This window comes from Scatophagus argus, chromosome 2, assembly GCF_020382885.2.
Source record: "Scatophagus argus isolate fScaArg1 chromosome 2, fScaArg1.pri, whole genome shotgun sequence".
In the NCBI taxonomy this organism is placed as follows: Eukaryota; Metazoa; Chordata; class Actinopteri; family Scatophagidae; genus Scatophagus; species Scatophagus argus.
The window spans coordinates 10,222,548-10,246,535 of record NC_058494.1 but is presented as its reverse complement, the minus strand read 5'-3'; the positions used below and the strand labels follow the sequence as shown (position 1 = coordinate 10,246,535).

Genomic DNA, 23,988 nt, shown 5'->3' with positions numbered 1-23,988 from the left:
CTGAGAAATTGACCAATTAAGAAAGAAAGCTTAAATTCGAGAGTACTTCCTATTTTATTCAATGCAAGAACAGCAGCAGACAAATTATAGAAGAGTTTTATGACAAAGGAAACAAACCTTTTAAAAATATTTGAATTTTAATTTTGATACATAAAATACACATCTTTTCTCCCCTACTGAAAAACAATCCTAAAAGGACAACCAAAATCCTAAATGTTTGTATAAAATTTTTACTGTAAATACCAATTATCAAATTCAATAAACTTCTTAAATTGTATCAATGACCTTGCATCAAAGTGTGCAAGCTGAAAATCACATCACAGCAAAACCTTTAGTCTTAAAAAAAAAAGTTTCATGATGCCATTTAAAAACTTTTGTAAATATACATTCCTCGAGATATTTCTGTTGTATTTCCTAATTAAAAAGTAATTAACTACACAAAGCCTAAAGAACAAGTTAAAAAGGAACAATATCAAAATTAACAGTAAAATTTGTGACAATGGAAGTCATTTGCAGTGTCCAGAGTACTGTACTTTGACTGCTCACAATGCTTTATCAACACTCAATGCTCATGAAGCTACTACAGATCAATTCAAATTAAATTATCTAAAGAGCATATTTAATAAAAACAAAGCATCATGTGTATAACGGGAGGTAAAAGTGAAGGCTGATTTTAGACAGGAATGAACTTTTGTTTTTTTTTTTTTTGCTGACTTTGACTCAAAGACTGAGCACTGAGACGTGATTCTGCCTCAGTAAAGCCGCTTCTGCTTTGCTAATTCTGCCTGGCTAAGTTTTACAAAGTATCCGCTAAACAAACAACGGCAATTGCAAACACTGACTTCTGCTTTTCTTTTCTTTTTTTTTAAATTTGTTAAGTAAATAAATCATTGTAATAAACTTTATTTGTTCAGAAATGTCTCTGTCTGTCATATCTGAAATTACTTTTAACTGATGTCTGTTCCTGAGACTTGGCTTTCTCATCCAGTGTCACACCTCAGGTGAGACAGACCGACAGAAAATGTGATATTAGCATCCAGCAGGAACCCTCCTGAACACATGCCTTCATGTCCTGCTCGACAACGTGTCCTACAACAGCATAACATCACCTCAAGTGCACTGAAATCTGCATGTTGTAAACTGATGACGGAACAGCTTCAATGCAGTACTTGTGAAATTCAATTCAATAAAACTACATACTGCCAGGCATCAACAAAGGAAAATGTATGCAGTAAAGAATATTTAGGTCCACAATAAGGAAAAACAACTTAGACATATCTGAACATTTTTCATTAACTTCCTTCAGGACTACATGTAACAAGTTATGATTACTCTAAGCTAACTGCATCACATATGTATATTTGTCAGGAAAGCCTTGGATAACAAATACATTATGTTTTGAAAGCCTAATACTAAGCCACATTGTCCTTGCAAGAAAAAAAATAAATAAAAAGACACACACTTTCATAAAGATTAATGATGGCTCCACAGTCATAACAAAATGCCACATGGGCCCAATCAGTCCACAGAGCCTCATTGCAGGAAGTAACAAATTAGAGGAAAGATTCAAGTCTAGTCCAGCTACAGAATAACCCTCCACTGACTCCAATGAGACATCCAACAAAATATCCAAAAACATCCAAACACACTGCAGCTGCACACACAGGCGGTTATAAACCCTGCGTCTTCACAGACCCCAAACACAGTACAGCTGGCAAGACTTAGCAGCACATAGACACACTACAGCAGGCTTAGAATGAGAAGCACACCTGGAGGTACTGAACAAACACACCAACCGTGAAAAAGGCCGACAGCGGAGGTCCAAGTTGCACCTCTGACACTAAACTCTGAACTGCTCCTCTATGGCCTGACCTCTGCCCGGCAGCTGCGACCGACGTGTGCCTCTACCCTCCAACATGGCGTGTACATTAGCATTACATCACTGCCAGTGGTCTTCAACCCTATGCGAGAGACGCTGCTTCCTTGTGCTACTAACCACTGGGCAGGCAGGGGGGACGCATGTGATGAAAAGTCACAAGTGGTCAGCAAGTGTGCGTGTGGGGCCGGGGGTAGACCAACACAGAAAGTATTTACAGAGGAGGCCTTTGGGTGCAGTCCTGAAGCCGCTGCATCCACAGTGACAGCAGTTTGGCCCCGGGAAAGCTTCATGGAGGGAGTGCAGTCACGTTCAAGTAGTAGAAAACAGCGAAATATCTGATTACTGGCAATGCATCTTTATGTAATATATAATATCAAATATTCTGTCCCTTCTCTTGCAGCTGAATGACTGGCATATTCTTTAAAGAGCGCCGCACAACATGTCACTCACAGGAATAGCTCATTGAGACTGAGATCCAAAGGGGCTCTGATCGACTCCTTCCTCGCAGATATTGTCAGTACTTCCTGAGTGTGCCTGGTGACCAACAGACACAGAGCTTGATGCAATGTCGACCCTCTTCTCACTCACAATGTATTAAAATACGTCAAGGCTCTGAGCAGTAACTGTGGAAGCTTTCATACATATATGTTTGTACAAAATCTCTGATATCACCAGCTATTTCAAAAGGAAAAATATAAAGGAGAAAAATTCCAAGATTCTGACTCAGAATTATCAGGATATACTGGCGCTACTCTTTTTTGGTTTGAACACCTACGATAAAAAAAATTAAGGGGAAATCATATAGATTTGCAAAACTTGAAGTGTTTCAATCTATTTTACTGAACAAGGTTTTATGAGAGATATGTCTTGTAGTATCAAGTATGAAGAAGCTGTCCTGTGTAGGAATGTTATGAAAATGTAATAAATAAAACAAATTTAAATCTTGTTGTTATGTAATGTTGTTTATCATCCAGAAAAGCAAGAAAAAAAAAAAAAACTCTCTGAGAAAATGGATATTTTTAAGTGTATTTTTGAGATACATTATTTGCAGTAAAATTAAACAAAAAGCCATTCTGTAAAAATAACAAGACAACATTTCTGTGCTCAAGTGAATATAGAATAAAACTGAAAGCAGTAGTTGGGTCCAGTGGATGTAATTTTAAATATCAGATGAGCTACAAATTAAACTGAAGTTCTAAAATTGTCAGGCAGATAAAGTGTGACACTGTCACATTCAAACCTTTTTATGCGACCACATTGCAAACATGCAATAATATACACAGAGTCACAAAGAACTCACTGTGAGTGATACAGTCCTAATTTCTGTTTTCCCTTTCGGAGTGCAGCAAGCTTGAAACACACTGCAGCCAGAGTAGGTGTTATTCCAAACCTTTTTTTTTGTTTGTTTTGGTGCTGGTGCTCTTTATGTCCCTTAGATCCAGCAATGTGTGAACAAACTGAGCAATGTTCTCTTTTCAAAGTGAAAGTATTTCAACTCAACCCAATTATTTCCCATTTAATATAATAAACTGTAAGTATATAATAATGGAATATGTTTGCATATATTTGTAATTAATTTCTATTTTTGTTTTTCATATACCGTCTTATAAATGTGCCGTCTGGATTTCATTTTTATGTTCTGAGATGGCAATAAAATAGTAATGTAAAATACATTTGCCCGTTTTTTCCATTTAAATGAATTACACAATACACTTTGTTGCAGTCTGTAGCAGATGAAGAACCAAAACAAGTGCAGTACGGTAAAACTGACCGCATCCGGGGAAAAAAAATCTTACAGCAAAATACATTGCATTCGTTCTTTTTTCTCCTCTGCCTACTCCTGCAGAGCTCCATCTGTAGATATTTTAGCAGCTGTAAATCAGCACTTTATCTAAGCACGCAAGCATTCAACACATCTGTTAGAATCACACCCAGACGGACAGGAGAGAATGAACCACTTTTCATCCAGTGCCAGGATCATAAATACTGTATGATAGTCATAAGAGACATCAGATGAGATTATTATTATTATTATTATCGTCATTATTATTATTGTTGTTATTATTACTGTTATTGTTGTTGCTGTTGTTGTTGTTGTTGTTATGCCCACTAATGCCATGAACTAATTTAAACATTTTATTAATAATGACAAAGCCAGGACAGATTTTATGCAACCAGTCATAAAAATGTCTGACCTTGCACATATAATTATAATTAGTATATAATTACATCAACGATTACAATTAATATATAATTACATTAATAATTATAATTAATGTAATATAATGTTATCTAAATAATATTTATATTAATAACGGTATACATATTTCGTAACTATCTCTGAAATTGAGATTGAGAAATATACCATACTGGAGCTGGAATTGAGCAAATACAATAAAAACTTGTTTCTGCTGAACAGCGCAAATAAAAGTTATAATGACACTGTTTTGTAATTTTTATGTTTGTGTCGTTTGTGAGGCTGAATGTGCCATTGTCTTACTGTTCAGTGGGTTCCACAACTGACAACAACACAACTGAGAAGTCAGTGGTATTTAAAACCATGATTTCACTCTATGAAGATCTAAATATTGCACTTTTTTTTTTTTTTACTTTTTATTTTAGGATGTTTTCATTCTTGTTTATTCGTCTTGTTCAGAAAATGCTGTTTCCAGCCGCTGCGTGGTCAGACATGGGATGGGGGATCATGAGGGACAAGGCACATTCTGTATACACACTCAGCATTGGTGTCTTATAAAACACTTTCTCCGTGGCCCACTAGGTGGTGCCACATATTGCCATAACTGGCCCCCGGAGGTCTGACAGGAATAAACCTGCCATATGAGGCCACTGTGCTCTCTTTGATCAGCACTTTCATCCTGACAGAGTCGCAATGTTGACATCGGAAGGCAGTGATTTACTTGTAACATAATGTCATTTACTAGTCAGCTTTAGAATAGGATGAAAGTCCTTAAGAGACAAATTTCCCTTATGCGTAGCTGGTTAAAAGATTGTTTTACGACATTTAGACATATAAACATGCTTACCATATAGACATGCTTAATGCAGACAACAGACACATGAAATTCAAAGCACTAAACAAGAGGAGGCCAAGCAACCCAACTCTTCTCAATATGGCAGAAGCAGTTACTGACATTCCAGAGCCTTAATTTAACTTTTCAACAAATCAGACACGTATCAGAGACCTGCATAGTCAACATATAGCTATCATCATGTCATGAGACACGGTTTCATGAGGCGTGGTATGGGTGAGGAAGCGGGGTCAACTTGCCTTGCTCCACTTTTGGCACAGTTGCAAACGGGGGTGGTTCCTGATTTATGATGCCCAAGCAATGGGTGAGATAGCTTGACCACAGAGACTAAGGGTCTGGCCCCTCACAACGACCATAAGGACGGCACGTCCACAGTGAGGCAGCACTTTGATTCATGCCCTGTTTCTCTGATGATGCTTGTAAAATGGTCAGATTTATGCTGAGGATCAGCCCCTAGGGTTTTATGAAGTGACATCAAAAAATAAACTAAAGTTTGTGAGGTAACTAGATCTGCATAAAGCCCTGCCTTGGACTGCCACTGTTAGACAAGCCCATCAGTTCACTGCCTTACACTGAGTCATGAGATGCACACAAACACACATTAAACCCAGAGACATGCAACTTAAACCCAGAGTGGCTTATGCTGGAGAAACATTTTTCTCCAGTTCTCTATCACATACACATGGTAGCTTGAAGTGCTCATGTTTCAGCCATTAGGACAGAGTAACTCGGGATATTGAGGTCAAACAGAAACATACAGGTCAAGAGGAAACTTCTGACTTGACAGCTGCCTCCCAACTGCAGAACTTAAAGAGCATTCCAATGAATATGTCCCCTGACAGGAAAAGTGCAATTAGTCTTTCAACTTCTGCTGACATTGTGCTCACTTGAGGACTTTAGAGTGACACATGACTGGGGAATTTGCTAAGAAACAAAATATCACTGGAAGCTTGACACTAAACCTCTAAAAGTAAAAAATAAAATTAAATTAAAAATCGACTTATGAAGAATTTTATAGGTTTCTTGCATGGTTTAAAAATGGGTTCATCATGCACTTGATCTAGACAGATTATCAACACTTGCCTCTCTTTTCTGGCCTATTAGGTGTTCTGTGGTCAGTTTTGATGTGAGAGCGCTGACAAGAACTAAGAAAAGCCCTGCAGTTACCTGGGATCCGCCGACATTGAGTGTCAAACTGGGTGCTGAGAGCTGGGGGACAGGTGACTGAGACTCCGAACAGCTTGCTTGGACTTTGGACAGAGTGACATCAGAGATCCATCTGGCTTGTCAAAGTCGCTGTCTGCAAAAAGAAGGATGGAGCCCGCACAGGCTGAAGGAGAAGTCTAAACTTACAGCAGCTATAGCTCCTGTCACAGTAGCCAGAAGTTTGACAAAACAGTATTTGTTTCCTGATCCTTTCATTCAAAAATCAAAATAGAAAAAGAAAAAGAGAAGATGTAACCACATGAAGGGGAGAATTAGAGAAAAATGAGCCAATATCAGGTAAAACAAGAGTATAGCAAGTTAATATAGTTTGTGTAATAGAAATATTTCTCAGTTAAGGATTCAAGCACAGGAAGTGTCACAAGACTCGGAGATGAAGTAATATGAGGTAAGGGGGAAGATTGTGTTGGCTGTGACAACCGAGCCCGACCAGCCATTTTTTTCTGCTGCTCTCAAATAGTTATTTATAGCTGCTGCCTGAGTGTAGACAGTAAATTTCTTTTTCACTGGTTGCTGCTTTGCTGCCCACATTAAAACTAATAAATAATGACTAATTTTCCACTGGAATACTCTGCAGCCCCAAACATAAACATGTAAAATGAACCAATACATTTCCACAGGCTTACAAATTTGTTCTATTCCTGAGTTGCTGCAGTGTACAGTAAGCAACATCTAGTCTACCCCGACAGCGGTCAGCAACATCAGAGCTATATTGGTGCACAGGGTGACGTAGCAATGATTCCCACAACCCCTCCTTCTTTCATATCACCCTCTCTCTTCATTCTTACCTCACTCCCACTCTCCTCCATCTCTGTCCAAAGCAAGCATTGCATTTTACCATCTGTCCCTGCTGTCGCATTAACAAATACCAACCAAACCCACTGACTGGCTTCCTAGCCAATGGCAGTGCAGCTCCCTTCTCACATCCCATCTTTTTAAATGACTTCATTGCCCTTGAGAAGTACTTAGACAAACCTTAGGTTTCCATTTATTGTTCTGAGGAATTAGTAAATCTCTATTCAAATCTAATAAAAATATAACATTGTTAATAAAAAAAAATATATATATACATTATTTTTATAAAAACCAAACATATCAAGAGTTCGGTGTGAGGCTATGGCAAAACATGTTCAACCTGTACAGGGATGAGATGCCTAAGATAAATATTTCAAAATGTTAAACTATTTAATTTTGTGAAGCCATTAGTGCAAAATCAGTTAATAAGTAAAAGGAAAAAGTGTTAAACTTATGCAGTATATCTGAGTATATTGTGTTCAGTTTGCATGGGATTATTAAGTGAGCTCAGGTCCAACAACACACAGCAATTGGCATTGAAATTCTACTTGATAATTACAGACATAGCAGCCTAACTTTGCTATTGTCATTCATTGGCCTCATACAAACAGGACTAAAGGAAGGCCGAGACACACAGATAAAGGCACATGATGAATTACTGGATAGCCTATCACTGAGTCCCTTAAATAAGTTTAATATCTGAAACACTGAGGCAACTCACTGTTCAATACTGACAGAGTGGAGAGAGGCAATGAGGAAAACAGAGTAAATAACACATTACTGATGACTAAGTAATAACTGACAACTGTTTGCTTAAGACAGATTCCACCCAAAAGGTGATTTGTTCAATCATCTTTAATTAACAATGAAAATAGATTACCATGCTTGTCTCCTGAAATGTTGAAATACAGTATTGTGCTATCATGTTAGCCTAGTGAATCAATAGGCACGGCACAAAGCATTTCAAGATGATGAAGATGAAAGTTTTGTTCAAAGTGGAGACAACAGATGGGTAAAAGATTTAGGGGAAAACAGCCAGTCTACCCCCTGACACACACACACACACACACTGTGGACACATTACAGGTCTGATAGGGACAGGGAGGGCACTGCAGCCATATGGCTCAACATTTCTCATCCCAGGAAACTGCTGGCATCACAGGCTTCTCAAAAAGCCATTAGTACCAATTACACAAACAATGAAAGCGAATGAACTCTGCAACTTTTCGAACAGCTGCTATGCAGAACCCCCTAAATGACAAATGAACAAATGGGGGGAAAGGAAAAAGAGAGAGTTGTGAAGCAAAACCCCAGTGTAAGTGAGAAATCCCTCTCAAAGCCGGTGGACAGAATGGGTTGGCTATGCCCTGGAGTAATGACCATCGAGGGATTTCTCTGTGGAGCCTGATCACTGAACACACTCATAAAATAGAGATGATGAAATAAAACTATTAATTTGGTGTTTTATGTTTTTATGGATATAAATATACAGTTTCAAGACCCAATTTTAGTTTCATACACATATATTTCTAAACTAAACCAAAAGACTGAGGAAACCAGAGCTGCCAGGGGGAGAGGCGAGCATGTCAAATGTGAAAAAAAAAATATGACATGCTAGGATTTCACTTATTTGTTCAAAAAATGCTCATGCATTATGTGTGGATGTATATTAATACTTGTGCAAGACAATACACTTTAAGAAAGCCAGCCCGAGATTTGATCTGCTGTCTGTGAAGTAGAACTGGCACATACACACTGCAGGGAGGCAGGAAGGTTACTGTCCTGCTATCTTCACATTGATGAGTCACTGACAGCTGTTTCTGAGCTGCTCCAGACTCACATGGAAAAACCTGAAGGCAGTTTTAGAACAGATACAATTCAGTAGTTCAATTATAGCTAATTACTTAATAACGATCATCCCAAGAGGAAATTCAGAGGCCATCTGCCCTCCCATCTCCCTGAGGTGCCATTGACTACCTGGAAGGTTAATCAACAGGAAGCGCTCTGGTATTTGTTTCGACCTTGTGTTGACAGAGAGCCTCTAAGCCCCCTCTCTCAATATATGAGGTATTTTAGATGACCAATCAGCATGCCTGTTGTCTTTCTTATCTGTTCCTCAAACTGCAGGGCATTAGAGCACTGCTCTACCACAATCAACTTTACTGTCCAAGGAATACAAGGGATTTGATCCCTGTTTTCTGATCCTGTTTTCTGTGAATGCATTCACACTCTTCTCTCATTCTGAGCTCTTCCTGTTTAAAGCTTTTGTCTGTTTCACCTTGACTGCCATGCCTTTCCAGACATCTCTTCATCCTTCTCTGTCGCTGACACTCCCTGATAGGGGCAGCGGTAAGTGATAGCAGAAGCTAAGAATACAGTCACAGTGAACAGACAAAGTGTTCCCACCCTGGAGACAGCACCATAAACCAATGGGAAGTTGTCCTTATGATATAGAGGAGTTATCTCATTAAATTCTTATTTCATATACAGCCACAAACATGTCCATGCCTCTAATACCTGAAAATAATAATAATGATAAAAGTGTTTCTGTTATTATTATTATTAGTTGGCAAAAGTGAATCTACACATACACTTCTTCTTGCAGTAAAACCAACGTACTTGTTGCCTTGACAGTCTCAGCTGTAGTTTTGCATCGTGCCACATCACCAGGTGATCACATAAGTGTCTTGTCTGGAGTGAACATTAAAGCGCATGAACTCACGACAAGACTCGACTGGAGCTAGATTCGTGTGGACTACACCTCCTCTAAAACCTCAAAGCAAAAGCAGAAAACTAAACTTTTTCAGACACTATGTGGTCGACTAACCTAATGTGGGTGAGTGAGTCTATATGTATACATGGACAGAAACATCAGGGCTATATTGGTGTAGGGTGACGTGGCAAATGTACATTCATGTGGGATGAGAAAACGACAGAAAAAAAGATGATAACGGTCAGGAAAAAGAAAACAATGTGAGTTACATAACAGTGATGAGTCAAGTGTTTGCTTTCACTCATTTGACATTCACCTGCACGAACAATGAACTGTAAGAACTATTTTAATATTGCTATTAAAGCTAAAGAGCTCAGGCAGTTTCAATAACAATCCCTACCCCCCACCAAAAAAACCTTCCAGCTTGTTGTTACATCAACACAGTGATGATCCATGACCTGACCTAGTTTCCAAAGTAAATGTTTTAGTGTTATGTAAGGTTTATGCTGAGAGACATCGTGCTGACTCACTCCAGACCCACTTCACATGACTCACCACAGCACCCAAAATATACTACATTTTGAACTCCTGCTGCTCCACACACTGAGACACTCAAAAGAACTTCAATTTAAGAGGAGGCTGAGCTTCATAACAGATCACACTGCATGGAAATGCATGTTAGAAACATGTTATTACCCATGCTATTACTCAATACAGAGACGCATCCTCTTATTTCCTTTTCTTGTATCTCAATTTCTCCCAAAAACCTGGAATCTGTCTCTCTCTCTTTTCTTTTTTTAATCAAACATTTGATGCTGAGCTATGTTGTTAGTCCTACCAGAATTCATTGTGGCATTGCCTCAGTTTTTGAGTCGATGAGATAAAACATGAAATATATTGTCTACTGTCTTCAATTACGTATATGTCAAAAAGAATAAGCAAATTATCACACTCTGTTCTACTGATGTTTTACACAACATCCCAGTTTTTTCTGGGATTTTTCTGGAAAAGCACCATGGTTTTTGATTACAGGGAAGATAATACAAAGTGGAACTGGTGACAGATCGAGTGTTTCTCACTGGTGGCATTGGGGTCTCATGAGATTCACTGTTCTCATTGCTGTACTACTCAGCCCATTTAAATCTAATCCCTAAATATAAATCTCCAACATTCTGTGGGATCCCACTGATGTAAAATCTGCAGCTAAAATACAAAATGGCTCCAGGAAAAAGTGGTGTTTTAGTTTATGTGTGTGTGTGTGTGTGTGTGTGTGTGTGAGAGAGAGAGAGAGAGTTTTTATTGCAAATGTTCATTCAACATTCATTACAATAGCCAGGTGATGCAAATGGCGACATCAAATTTCACTGCACACAGCACCATCAACATTTTATCTACAGAAGCAACTTAAAATGCACAAGTGAAATGTACACTCATTTACAGAGGGAAAGCTGCAAAAGGCCATTTAAATGCACCTAAAAGTTTTGGTTGAATGGATTGCCACCAGGATATTATTAACATTGAGGTTTGACATTTAGAATAACTCAGTCTCAGTCTGTGAATGACAAAAAAAAAGCACTTTTAGTGGACGTAATGTTAATGTTCAGAGTTGTCTCAAATGATTACATTGCAGCCATGTCAGCCATTGTTGAGGCTACAAGCCAAGGCCATCTACTGAACCAATGCCAAAACGACTCCTATTCGCCTCTAAGGAAAAAGAAAGCAGTTATTTAAGTTAACAAAAACCCAAACTATATTTCATCACATCAAAGACATCACACTTAGTAACTGCAGACATTCTCACTCTTTCTTATTTTTGAGGCTTTTCATAACAAGTCATTTCACAGTTGCCTTTTCCATTTATGTGTTTCTGAAATGTCTCCACTTAAACCTCAAACATCATTGCCTCATTACAAAAGCAGTGTGCTAGAGTCGTTCCTAAAAGGAAAACAGTTATCACTGTCCTAATACTGTCTGTCTGGGCTTGTGAGAACAATTTTATTGAAAACAATATTCTGACATCTCTTATTTATAGTCACGCAGCATCCACAACCTTCATTTATTCTGACACGAGATACAAGGCAGCAAGGCGTTCTCAACTGTCAACAAGTCTACGTAATGTCATCGGTCCTATTTCACCTGTTTTCTCTATTGGCAGAGGCTGGTCACACAATCAAGAGCCAACATTATTCAATTCACTAGCATTGCTGTAGATCGAGTTTATAAATTACAATTGCTGACTTGTACAGTTAAATATTAACTCTGACTACACCACCCCCAGTATTCCCACCACACTTGCTGGTAAATGAAGGTCAGGAGGGTGGGCTGGAGATATGGCAAGTCTGATAATTTATACACTTCCCACCTGGTGCCCTCTTGATAGCATATGCTCTCGATGTGCCAGATAGTGAACAGCTTCTACAAGCGACTGCCTCAGCCCAGCTTTCCCTTTAGCCTCAGACGAGGGAAAACAAATAGGTATGGGTCAAAAAGTAACATGAGTCAACCCTGTCACATGTCCAACTGTATCTTAATACCACCACAAATCACTGAGCTTCTTCAAACTGCCACTCATTGCCACATATGGTCAAAAGTCTACAGAAGTGTGAACAGTGCCGAACAGTACACATGAAATACTATGAAGAAGGAGCCTGTTTACGGGCGAGAGACGGGGTTCATCCTGGACTGATCGTCAGTCAGTAGCAGAGCTGACACACAAAGACAGACAATCACACACACACTCACACCTAGGGGCAACGTAGAGTAGCCAGTTAACCTAATGTGCATGTAGAAAACCCACACAGGGACAGGGAGAACATAAAACTCCACACAGAAGGGCCCAGTCGGGATTCAGTCGGGATTCAAACCTGGGACCCTCTTGCTGTGAGGTGACAGTGCTAAGCACTGCACCACTGTGCCGCCCCTTATTTCAAATCCTAAACACAAATCCTTAATTTATGGCCAAATGTTTCTACTTGTGATGCTTTGTGTCTTGTATCTGTTTTTAGGTCTGCCTCACAAATTTGTCAAGCCAGTTTAGCCTTTTCCAAGACGTGAAGGGATTGTATTATTATTAACATGCATGACATAGATTCACTGCAATGACTAGTTGGTAGATTAGTTTACAGTCTAGTCCACAATCATAAGCACCCACTAGCTGCTCAGATAAAACAGAGGGAAAAATCCAGTGTGTGCATTTGTGACAGCTACAGTCAAAGTAGACTATAAAAATGAATTATGTCCTCACCTCAGAATTTTCAGAGGTGGTACTTAGGTCTACTAGGTCTCTAGTCTTGGTACTACTACTCGGTTTGTGGTTTGCTCATTTTAACTCACCCTAATACAGCCCTAACAATAAATTTTAAAAAAAAAACATTACTGAAATGACTAAAATATATATGAAATGTAATAAAAATGAACATACCAAAAGAGTGCTATTTTGTTAAAAATGAGACTCAGTGAATTTGAATCAAAAATTCTATATCCTATATTCTATAGGAATTGATTGACGACTGTGTGGAAAGGGAAACGCTTCTTTTGTGCAAGACCTGCCCCGAGGTTTAGCAGGAGAAATGTGTGTTCACGTCCAAAAGGGCCGCAAATTACTGAGAGTGACAGATTAAACTTGATGATTCATAGAACAGAAATGGATGGCAACGAGTCTCTTCTAGATGGACAAACCAATGTCTTGTTATGGCTCTTTGACCCTTCTGTTTAAGCACGTGTGTGTGTGTGTGTGTGTGTGCGCACGCTGCACCTGTGTGTGGCAGAGGTACAGTGAATTAGATTTCCTGTACTCTGCCCTCTCACTGTGTGGACGAAAGCGAAATGCCTTTGGAGTGAGAACACGTGCTACAATCTTCCCTGGCCTCAGCTGTTGGGGTTCGACCTCACACAGCAGAGATGACTCAAAACAGGACGTGGGTTTATATGCAACTCTAGTTCCAAAAAAGTTTGGACATTGTGTAAAACCTACATAAAAACACTGTGCAATAATTTGACAAACTAACTGTTATTACACGCAAAGGATTATTTCCTTTTATCAAACTACACTGCAATACTGTAAAATGTGCATCTACTCATGGAAGAGAGGGCTGTGTTTGTGAGGGTCTGGATGTAAACATTAAAACATTATTGTCATTATTGTCTTCCTATAGCTTGGTTAGCTTAGTTAGTTCGCTTCTCATCTGTTGACACATCCTTTCTTCTGTACTGTGATACGGAAGGAAACCAATTTCTATATGAAACTGCTCAATGAATTATTATTATTCTGATTATTATAGGGTGCTTTGAGCTCCACAAATAAAGCAGCAACTTGTTTCATTAAGAAAAGGCAGATATCTCCAGAACTCTCCAACTCACACTGGAACAATCCTGGTGAAGAATAAGTGAGTGCTCTAGATCAGCGGTTTTCAAAGTCCTTGAGAGGATTCTAGGACATCCCCAACCAAACAAAGAATAGTTCATTTTGACAGTAATTCAGTAACATAATGACAGAACGTTTGAATTTTTGGGCCATTTGGTAATTCATAAAATTGGTAAAATGTGGTCTAATTTATGTCTAATTTATTGATGTAATAAAAGTTTGGGAATCACCGTTCATCGCACCTGCAGAGGAAATTCTAGTCCTTGCTCTGACCAGGTGTCCCTGCCCTCTGTATTAACAGCAGCCGGTTATCTTTACAAAGTGTAGGTTGGTTCTGGTCATCGGTGAAATGATCCATCAATGGCAAATATGGCAAGTATTTAAGTGATCATGACAGGGTACATCACATATATAAACCATAAGTTAAGTTTCCTTTAAAAAAAAGTCCAAATGTTTTGCTGTCTCATTTCTGGAAATAAAGGAGGAGTTTGAAAAACATTCAACGTATCTAAGATACGATTACCACAAGGGGGCATCTGTCACGGCACATCATTCACCCTCTATGGGAACGAATTACTTCTGGTTTCTGTTAATCTGACAATGCGTGAAGTTGTGTATGTTGTGTGAGAAATACCTACGTCATATGGTTCAGATGTGTGCCAAATTGTGTGTCATTTTTGTCTGCCATGTTGCCAAGATTTTGTCTTTGTCTGTCTCCTTCTGACAGTATTAGCAGTCCAAAGGAGAAGATTAATTTAAGTTCAACAAATACTTTTCTATAAAATATGGAATCATCTTATCCCATATTTCCCATATTTGACAATTCATTGGTGAAGGACTACAATGCATTATCTCCCTGGGTTTCTACCAAAAAGTCAGCCAATTATATACAAGTGTGAAAAGACTCTTCACTTCTATAATATGTAAGATAATTACCAAGGATCTGTTATGTATGTTATGTTATGTTATACTGTTATGTAAATTTGGACAGAATAAAACTCAAGCATAAAATGTGTAGCGTTATCATTGTTGCACAAAATCACACAAATGTGAAAAACACACACAAACACTTTGAGAACAAACACACAGACATAGACAAGCTCATGAATTTAAGATCTTACTCTAAAAATGAACACTTGCGTATTCGCCTTATTTTAATCCAAGTCTTGCAGCCTGCATTTTGCATTTCCCTGGGGCGTACTTCATTAGTTTCATATGAACAACCCTTTAAATTTAGATTGTGTTCACACTGAGACCTTTAAACTCTGCCAGCTCATATACTGAAGCATTAGGGACTGGGAAGTTAGTGATGAAGAGTTGATCCCAAAGGCTGATTGATTGTCTCCTTTAGTTTGAGCTAAGGTCAACTCCTGCTTAATGCTGCAGGGAGTCAAAATGTTCTGAAGTTAATGTCCATTCCTTTTAGGTCTCAAAGTAGGTGGAGAGGAAATAAGTTTACAGTCATTTACCTTATTTAATTATATTGCAGATACTCATTTTATTAATATTGTACAAGCTGAGCACAAACATGACCCTGTTTGAGGCACATTATGGCTACATTACAGCCCCCCCCCCAACCAAAACCCTGAAACTGTGATGATTTCAGGATTAGTGTTTATATCCCACTCAAGCCCGTCCAAGTTATGTGCAAATCTCATTGGTAAATATATACAGATAGAAATATTTGACAACGCTCTGTGTTCACTGCTGTATTTTGATGTTGTTACTGTGTATAAAGACATTTAAGTCTCTTTAACTCTGGCCAGTCCCATTGTTCCAGATAGCTATCCCTGCTAAGTCTACCAACTCAACGCCTGCAAACCCATTCCCACCAGGACATAATACTGCATGCTGCAGGCTGAGAACCACTAACTATATCAAATCTGGAGAACTGGTGGACATTCAGCAACTGTACTTAATCAATGAAAATGGACAACAACAGGCAGCAAAACAGTAAAAGCAAAGTCAAATCACAAAAACAAAATTGACTTAAAATTGATATTTGAAGAGTGCAATAAAACCAAATGTAAGCAACCACACAATCTGAACAGGTGAGTTACAGAACCTTCAAAGATACACTGGCCACAATTTCTACTGAAAAATGAACCTTCTCTTTTATTTTCTCTGACCAACTGAGGGCTGCCCCCACAAATCCTACACAGAAATATGTTTTGTTGTAAACGTATTTCACCAATTACATGCTAAAATATCTAAAGAGCAGTTTTACTATGGACTCGTGGTTTAAGAAAAACACTGTGCTTTGCTGTCATAAATCACAAAGCGAGGTTCCAGTAGAGACAATTATTCCATCCACCATAAATATGACATACTTTGGGAGTAATAAAGTAAAATGTCTGACATGTAAACATAATGGAGTGCTTGCTCAAATCACACTACTTTGTATTCATATGGCATTTTGTCCAAAGTGTCTTGCATAGCAAGTGCATTCACACTGAAAAGAAAAAAGAGCAAATCAATATTAGAAGTCCAACCCACCCAAATAAACAGTTAGAGAGCCGTGTTGCAAGTTGCTTTTCCACTATGAAGTATACCCAGAGGGTTGGAGGTTTCTAGAATTTAATCTGGACAAATAAATCATGATTACTATGACCAGTTCTGAGGGGATGACATTCTTCTCACAGAGCCATGTTGTGATTCAGTCTGAAATCATAGGTGATGTGATTACAAGATGCAGGACTTAGACCTGACTTATGTCACCACGAAAGAGGACGCCAACATGGCCATAGCAACGAAGAGGCCTCAGAGGCCCCTGCCTGGTGCCATGCAACTGTCAGCCAGTTAACATCAAGATTAGCCGCAGTTGCTGCCACGTGTCAACACAGCAATGAACACATGCTTAAGGTGGTGGTGGGGGAGGGAAATGGTAGTAAAACTACAGAAGGTGACACAATAGATATATGATTCCTGGAGGCAAAGGGAGAAGAAAAACCTTCTCATTACAAGTACGACCACAGAATACTTAATCTACTGGCTCGTACTTAGATGTACTGAGAAGAGCTGGGGTGAAGAAGAGATAACATCTGGTCCCTGGGGCGGTGAGGATTTCAGGTTCATATCAGGAGCAACCTTCAACAGTGTGTCAAAACACATTTTGTAGGAGGCAGCAGACATTTTGACCATTGTTTACACATTGTCTTTCTTTGTCTGGTGGCCACCTATCCTGTATGGGTACATTTTGAGCCCTTATTGAGTTGCACAACTGAAAGATAAAACTTGTGTGTCCATCTCAAAATAAAAGACTTGTGAAGTTGAGTTTACTCAGTCTTGTCAAAACAAATGCCACAGAGTTTCCTAATGTCACAGAGCTGTAAAGCCAGCTCACTATTCAATCGTCACATCTAAGTCCAGACAAGCATTTGGGCAGAGCCACATGAGGTGTGGGAAAGCCCGACAGATTAGCTCTTGTTAATGACCTTCAGTGGAACAGGACTGAGACTCTTACTTCACCAGTCAGGTTGAGTTACCTATGGATATTTAAAACATTTAATTACAGAGCAGTTATTGAGCTATACATAAAATCACGTATCATGATAACAAACCTAGGAGCAAGATTCAACTACCAGTCAGCCATGGTTAAAAATGTTACATTAGGTAAAATGAAATAAAAATGAATTTCTGTGTTATTATTTATCTGTCCTAATGCTGCTGAAATTTGCACGAGACACATTACTGTGAGATACAAAACTTTTTGTTGTTTTACAATAACAACAAAAAAGTTAACACCACACCTGTAGGATTTATTCTTTACTGGTTCACAGCAAAAGGCATCCTTCACACCAATGAGTGTCAGTAAAGCAATAGAAAAAACATCTGCCGCCTTCAGGTTATGGCGAGAAATGTAGCGTGACCCCCACTGAAGCGGAATAAATGACTGAAAAGCACATTTACTTATTCTGTGACATTTTCATACATGAGTGTATGGATGAAGAGCAGTGAGGACTGCAGCGGGAGGTAGAATTTGCTTATACAACTTTCACTTCTGTGACATGCTGTCAGAGTGATATAGAGCCAGCAGGTGGGAAGGAGCGGTAAGATGAGGAAAGCGAAATATGGAAAAAATAAAAACGATAAGGATGAACGCTTATGTGCAAATGATGAGACAACACACGTTAACAATGCTTAACAAATCTCTTTGACCAACAAATCTCTAGAGGCACAATCCATCACAGAGTGCTCAGCATCAAACCATAAGAAAAACAGCCAGAACGTAAGCCGCCTGGGTCCTTCAGTCCTATCAGGATTCAACAAGCCATTTGTCTCCGAGGCCACAGTAAGAAGCTACGTTACAAAGACAGCAGATTGAGTTGTAATGAAACACATCTATGTTTTTGGTTTTTGTCCAGACTTAACCTCACAGCTTCCACTGTTTATTTTACATGAGTTTACACAGTGGTTCACATTTTTAACTGTTAGAGAAAGTCAGCAAAGTGTATAAATGGACAAGCAAAAGCACCATGCCTTCAAAAGATAGATACGTACAGTCTTTTTATTTCTTTTTAATTCAACCTGTGACAGATATATTAAGTGTTGTGCCTCAAATTTTAAAAAAAAGTGATTAAATTCAAGTACTGTCGTCCAACCGACGGTGTAGGAGATATTTCATGATGTGGCACTGGTCCTGATGTTACACATTTCCTTTATTTAACATTTCTAATATATACATCTCACATTCTACTTTGTACTGTGGATTTCGGCTACAAATCAGTTGCTTTTTGGAATTTCTCTCACAAGCAATCTTATTGACTGACACAAAATCTGAGACGACGCTGCAGGATATCAGGTGCTGCACCACATCCTTGATTCGTTGATGATCTAAAATAAGCTACAGACCGAAAATCCATGTATGGACTGCTGGACTCTTTTACTTTGTCACTTAGAAAATAACCAAATTTAATGTCACCAGCAACACATTTACACAAAGTACACACTTTTGCTCTTTGCTCTTATTCTCAATTATTTGACCATTAAACAACAGCTTCCAGTAGCATTTAGCGCACAGTAAGGCTGCAAGGCACTACACTGTGTAAAATGGTGACAATATTCAGTCTTCATGAGAAATAACGTGGTTGTCCTTTCTACAACAATACTAATTAATACTTTTAAAAAAAAACCTCACAGTCTTCACTTTATATTCATTACTGCAAAGCACTGGATTGTGGTATATAGCTGTGAGATGTGTAACCTCACCCAGCGCTCAGATGCAGCCATACAGACTGAATGCAGGGCCTCGCCACGGCAAGAGGCCTGACATGAATAACTTCACACATACATTTTTATATTTTACAGCGAATACACTGTAATTTCTCCTTTCCAAATAAACTCCTTTTTTTTTTATCATGAATACCGAACATAGTGATAAACCTCTTGCTTTGTATAGTCATTTGATGCAACTAACAAATACACATTTACTTCTCTGAGTTTAATTAAACTATACAAATTCACTTATGTACACTGTTATAGCAGTGCAGTAAATTATATTTAATATGCGATCTTATATGATATCCTCATATAAAGAAGTTGTGTGTTGTTAATTATATAGTTTTAATTAAATTTATATATATATATATGCACAATTATTCTCTTTTATTGTCCTTGATGTAAACACTGTGTGTTAAGGTTGTAAAAATGTAATATAAGATTCAGCTTTGCAACCTGTTAAAGCACCAACCAAAGACTTGATTAAGGAGCAAAGAAAATTAAGAATGTGAGTTGTTGTAATAAGAATTTATAATTAATTAACAATTTCTTCACTAATAAGCTATAGTCACAATTTTAACTAGTTAAAAGGAAAAAATGTAATAATTGGTGTACAACAAACATGCATACATAAATAACATAATTTGACAACTGTGTCATTTTATTTTCCTTTCTTTAAAACAAAAACATCACTTGAAGATTAATTGATTGCTTTTATGGTATTTTTTTATCATTTAAAATACTGTTTGTTCATACTCTTCTGTATGTTTAGTTTTCACTTTAAAACAAAGAATTTAGTCCAGGATATTTACACTAATTCAAAGTAAATGAACTCAGTTCTGAGACAGACCGCACACTAAAAGTTTCTTCAACATTCAGTTCTCATCAGACACACTGCTGAGGATTTCTTGCAGGTGGACATTCCAGCACAGATATAATTCATCTTCCAGAAAAACTTCCCACCAACACAACCTCTTTTGGAAATTACAATGTGTTCATGAATACCACCACCCAAATCCCAGTGGAACAAGTTATTTTTTATACAGCCGTGTGAGCACCAGCCATGTGCCTATGTCCCTTCTGATTTTGTGCTGGACATAATTTCCCCTTACCTCTGCAAGAGATCTCCTGTTGTCTCAGGGTGGTATCCGCCACTTTGTCCTTTTCCCAGCATTTTTGTATGGCCTTTCTCAACAGTGTCAGTGCTACTTGTCTGATCCCAAGCGCGCTGCATTGCAAAACAAACTCCCTAGCACCACCTGCAGCCTTAACACCCCTCACCCCCAAACACCCCCCTCAAAAATAACTATCACACTCCAAAGACACCAAGTCGTGATGAGTCAACTTTCTCTAGCGTGCTCTGTTCTTTTCCCCCGTTACGGCATTGACAGATGACAGAAAGGCGGCAGGCGGGAAAAGACTGACTACTAAGCACTTCAGCAGGGGCTCGTCCACTCAGCTGCTCCTGATCGACAGCAGCAAAGGCAACAAAACCCCCTTCAGGCTCTTTTTCCAACTCTCTTTCCCTATAAACTACTCTGAATATCTTCAGACAAGACTTTCCTTCACTTCCCCTCGTCTCTCCAGTGTCAAAGGATGGGGAAATCAGAGCAGAGCCTCTTCAAAGGGACACAGGAGGTTGACTGAGTGAAGTTTAAGAGGGAATAACAGACGAGGTGGGCTCTGGGGACAGCAAAAAGGGGGGGTAGTTGGGGGGGGGGGGGGGGGGGGGGGGTTCAGTTGAAAGGGACCAACTGGGAGTCCCTGCCCGGGAGGGCTCCACACACCACAACAACAGGGAAAAGAAAGTCCCCCCCTGCCACTGCTGATTATCACCTCCACAGTCCCACACAAACACACACACCCTCACATAGGCTGGCCAGTGAAGGAATGCACTGGGGTTCTGGGAATGCCATCAGTCACTCAGTAGGTGTCGGGACCAATTTAGCTGCTGAATCATTGGAGCAGTCCAGTCTCCATCCCTGGAACACAGCGTCAGATAATTCACATTTTGTAATGGTCTGCCAGTCTGAAGTTTCACATCTGTGAGCCAAAAGGTAGGGTGGGTTTGGTAATAAATCATGATCGGGGGAAGAATAGCGCTGAGTGAGTGCACATCAGCAGTCTTTAAAGACTGCACCACAACTTAAAAGGAGGAGCTGAGGTCGGGTTTCAAGTCTTGCCTGGTTGAATTTTTAATTATTTATTCATTCATTTCATTTAGTTTTGGTTGCACAGAAAATAATCATTTGTCAAGAGAACTGAAATTGTGATTAGTCGGTTAATCTGTGGGAAAAGCGCAACGGTATTCATTAAAGGTTTTAAATGACCCGCAGGGACATCCAAATAACATAAATTTAAAGTATACCAAAATATACTTTGTGCATCAATTTTAAATTCAGGGATTGAATTTGTAAATATATTGTTTTAATGCAGGACACTATGGATGAATAGGGTAAAAACTTTTAATAAACACAGAAATGTGTATTTTGGACAATTTCTTTACACTAGTCTGAAAGAAGACAGAAGATGCTCACGTTTGCCAATAGAACCAGTTTATCCACACACACACCTTATCTCCATATCATCCCCAGCCCTTCATCTCCCCCACACCTCAATCCTCTGCATCAGGGGCTAAGATCTGATAATCTGAGTGCTGGAACTCCATCCTCCTGCCATCCTCCTTGATTATAGCTCATTGCAGGCAAAATGAAGTCTGGGGGTGATTCTAAATGTTTTATATCTTCTTGGTAGAAGCAAAGAAATGGTGTTGCAGTGGTTAGCATTGTTGCTTTACAGCAAGACGGTCCTGGGTGCAAAGCCACATCTCTCCTCTGGGAGCTTCTTATCTGGTGACAACAATAGGAAATGTAAAGGTTTAATGGAAATTCAGGAGGCATTTGAGAGTGAGGATGTAAAGAGGGAGGGTGAAGGTGGAAGAAGGGTCCGGGAGTATGTACTGAAGACGGGGCAGAGGGAGACATACACCCCTTTCACACTCGCCCTTAAACCCGGCAACTCTCACCGACATCTGACTTTTGTCTTCAGTGGGAAAGGGTACAATCAGCGGCCATTCGTGAGTCAAATGACTGCAGCAGTCACGGGTTTGACGGCTCCACCATGATACTCTGGTGGACATGCTCATTTACAGCCCTTTTTCGATATAACGTTTACACAACTTGAACTTCCTGATGTAAATAGTTTGTGTACATACACCAAATAATAACACCATTTTACACTAACTGCATCATTCAAAAATATCAGAACTCTGCTCTTGGAAAAAAAAGTATATTTCATTACACCCATGAAAGTGTACTTTCAATATATAATGTAGGACGGTATTATGACCACTAAAAACTATAAAAGATTACTGCTGCAATTTCTGCTGGGTTTGGTCTAATGGGTTTCCAAAGGATCAGACTGAGAGAGTTTGAATTTCCTAAACCTAAACTCTGTCTCCACATAAAAAGATAATGATGTGAAACTAGATATTTGCTTAAAAGGACAGTTAATGGTTATTAGATACTAAATAACAGCAAGGATAAATAAATAATATACATCCTGTGGTTCACATAACAAAAATACATACAGGACATTTGGCCTTGTGGTTCACATAACTCAAGCATTCTTACGGTGTAATCAGACACTTGAGCTTATCCTGGGGCTTTATGAATCTACTTTACAGAGAAGGGGAAAAAAAGAGACTAGAGGAAAATACAAAGAACCGGAGTTCCTGGAGAGCTCTGAGATCAGTCACAGTCTGAGCTGCCATGCAAACACACAGACCCACGATACACATGATTTGTGTGTGTGTGTGTGTGTGTTGCTAGCTAGTTTCGCGATAAGGTTTGTTGATATGTTAGTAAAAAATTTAAGTAAATAAGGCAAAGCATGGATTCTGTCTGAACACATGTTTATGGGCTTTGTCAAACATATGTTGTGTATTTCAGAATTTTACATTGATAAGCTGAAATTTCATCTTACTGCTTACAAAAGTATGTAAAAATCTCAATTATAAAAAAAAAGGATAAACCATCAACTAAGAGAGGAGACTTCATCTTCATGTTTTCTTCTTCAGCGATGAAAGACAAAATTCAAAAAATATCTGACCGATTCCTTGCAGGTAACTCCCGCTACATGTTGTGTGCAGGCACGTGCATACATTCATGTGACAACTCTACAAAACAATCCTCCGACTTATTTTGGGCTTGTGAGAAAGGAGATACCACTGTAGCATGAAGTGGTTTCTATAATGGTTCATGCCTGGATGACTCAGTGTTAAGCTTGGCAGTAACAGAATTACAATTGAACTGTTTGTCCAGAGAATCTGCTGCAATCTTTCAAAAACATCAAATTCCACAGCCACAGGTACCTCTACGAATGTTCAAAGAGGATATTCCTTATACGTACAATTTAACACGTCAGAAAACGCTTCATCGAGCAGTTTTTATCTCAGGGGCTTTTCCAGCAAACACTGCACAAATTTTTCCATAAAATCTAGAGATTGGAAAGAAAAGGTAATGTCAGACCGTGATTTTATTTCTTGGTCTGACATGTTTCCATATTAAATAAAATGTTGTGTCAACACTTTACAAATCAAGATACTTCATTTAAAAAAAAATCTAATTAATGGGAAAGGTTTTTCAGTCAGTCATACGTTGTCACATACTGTCCACTACGTCTGTGAAACGAAAAAGATTTGAACCACTACACTGCAGCCGCAGCAAATTAAGGAATGGCAGAAATG

General features: G+C 38.8%; 1 protein-coding gene across 2 annotated transcripts in view; it reads right to left on the bottom strand.

Moving 5' to 3' along the window:
• The window catches only part of rbm20 (RNA binding motif protein 20), a 40,844-nt gene extending 20,363 nt beyond the window's left edge, over positions 1-20,481 (bottom strand). For both annotated transcript variants that reach the window (XM_046408101.1, XM_046408111.1), the window contains exon 1: positions 20,354-20,481. In XM_046408101.1, the coding sequence (XP_046264057.1) occupies positions 20,354-20,475 (122 nt within the window). In that variant the 5' untranslated portion in view covers positions 20,476-20,481. The remainder of the gene's footprint in view (positions 1-20,353) is intronic.
• Between the last annotated feature and the right edge of the window lie 3,507 nt (positions 20,482-23,988).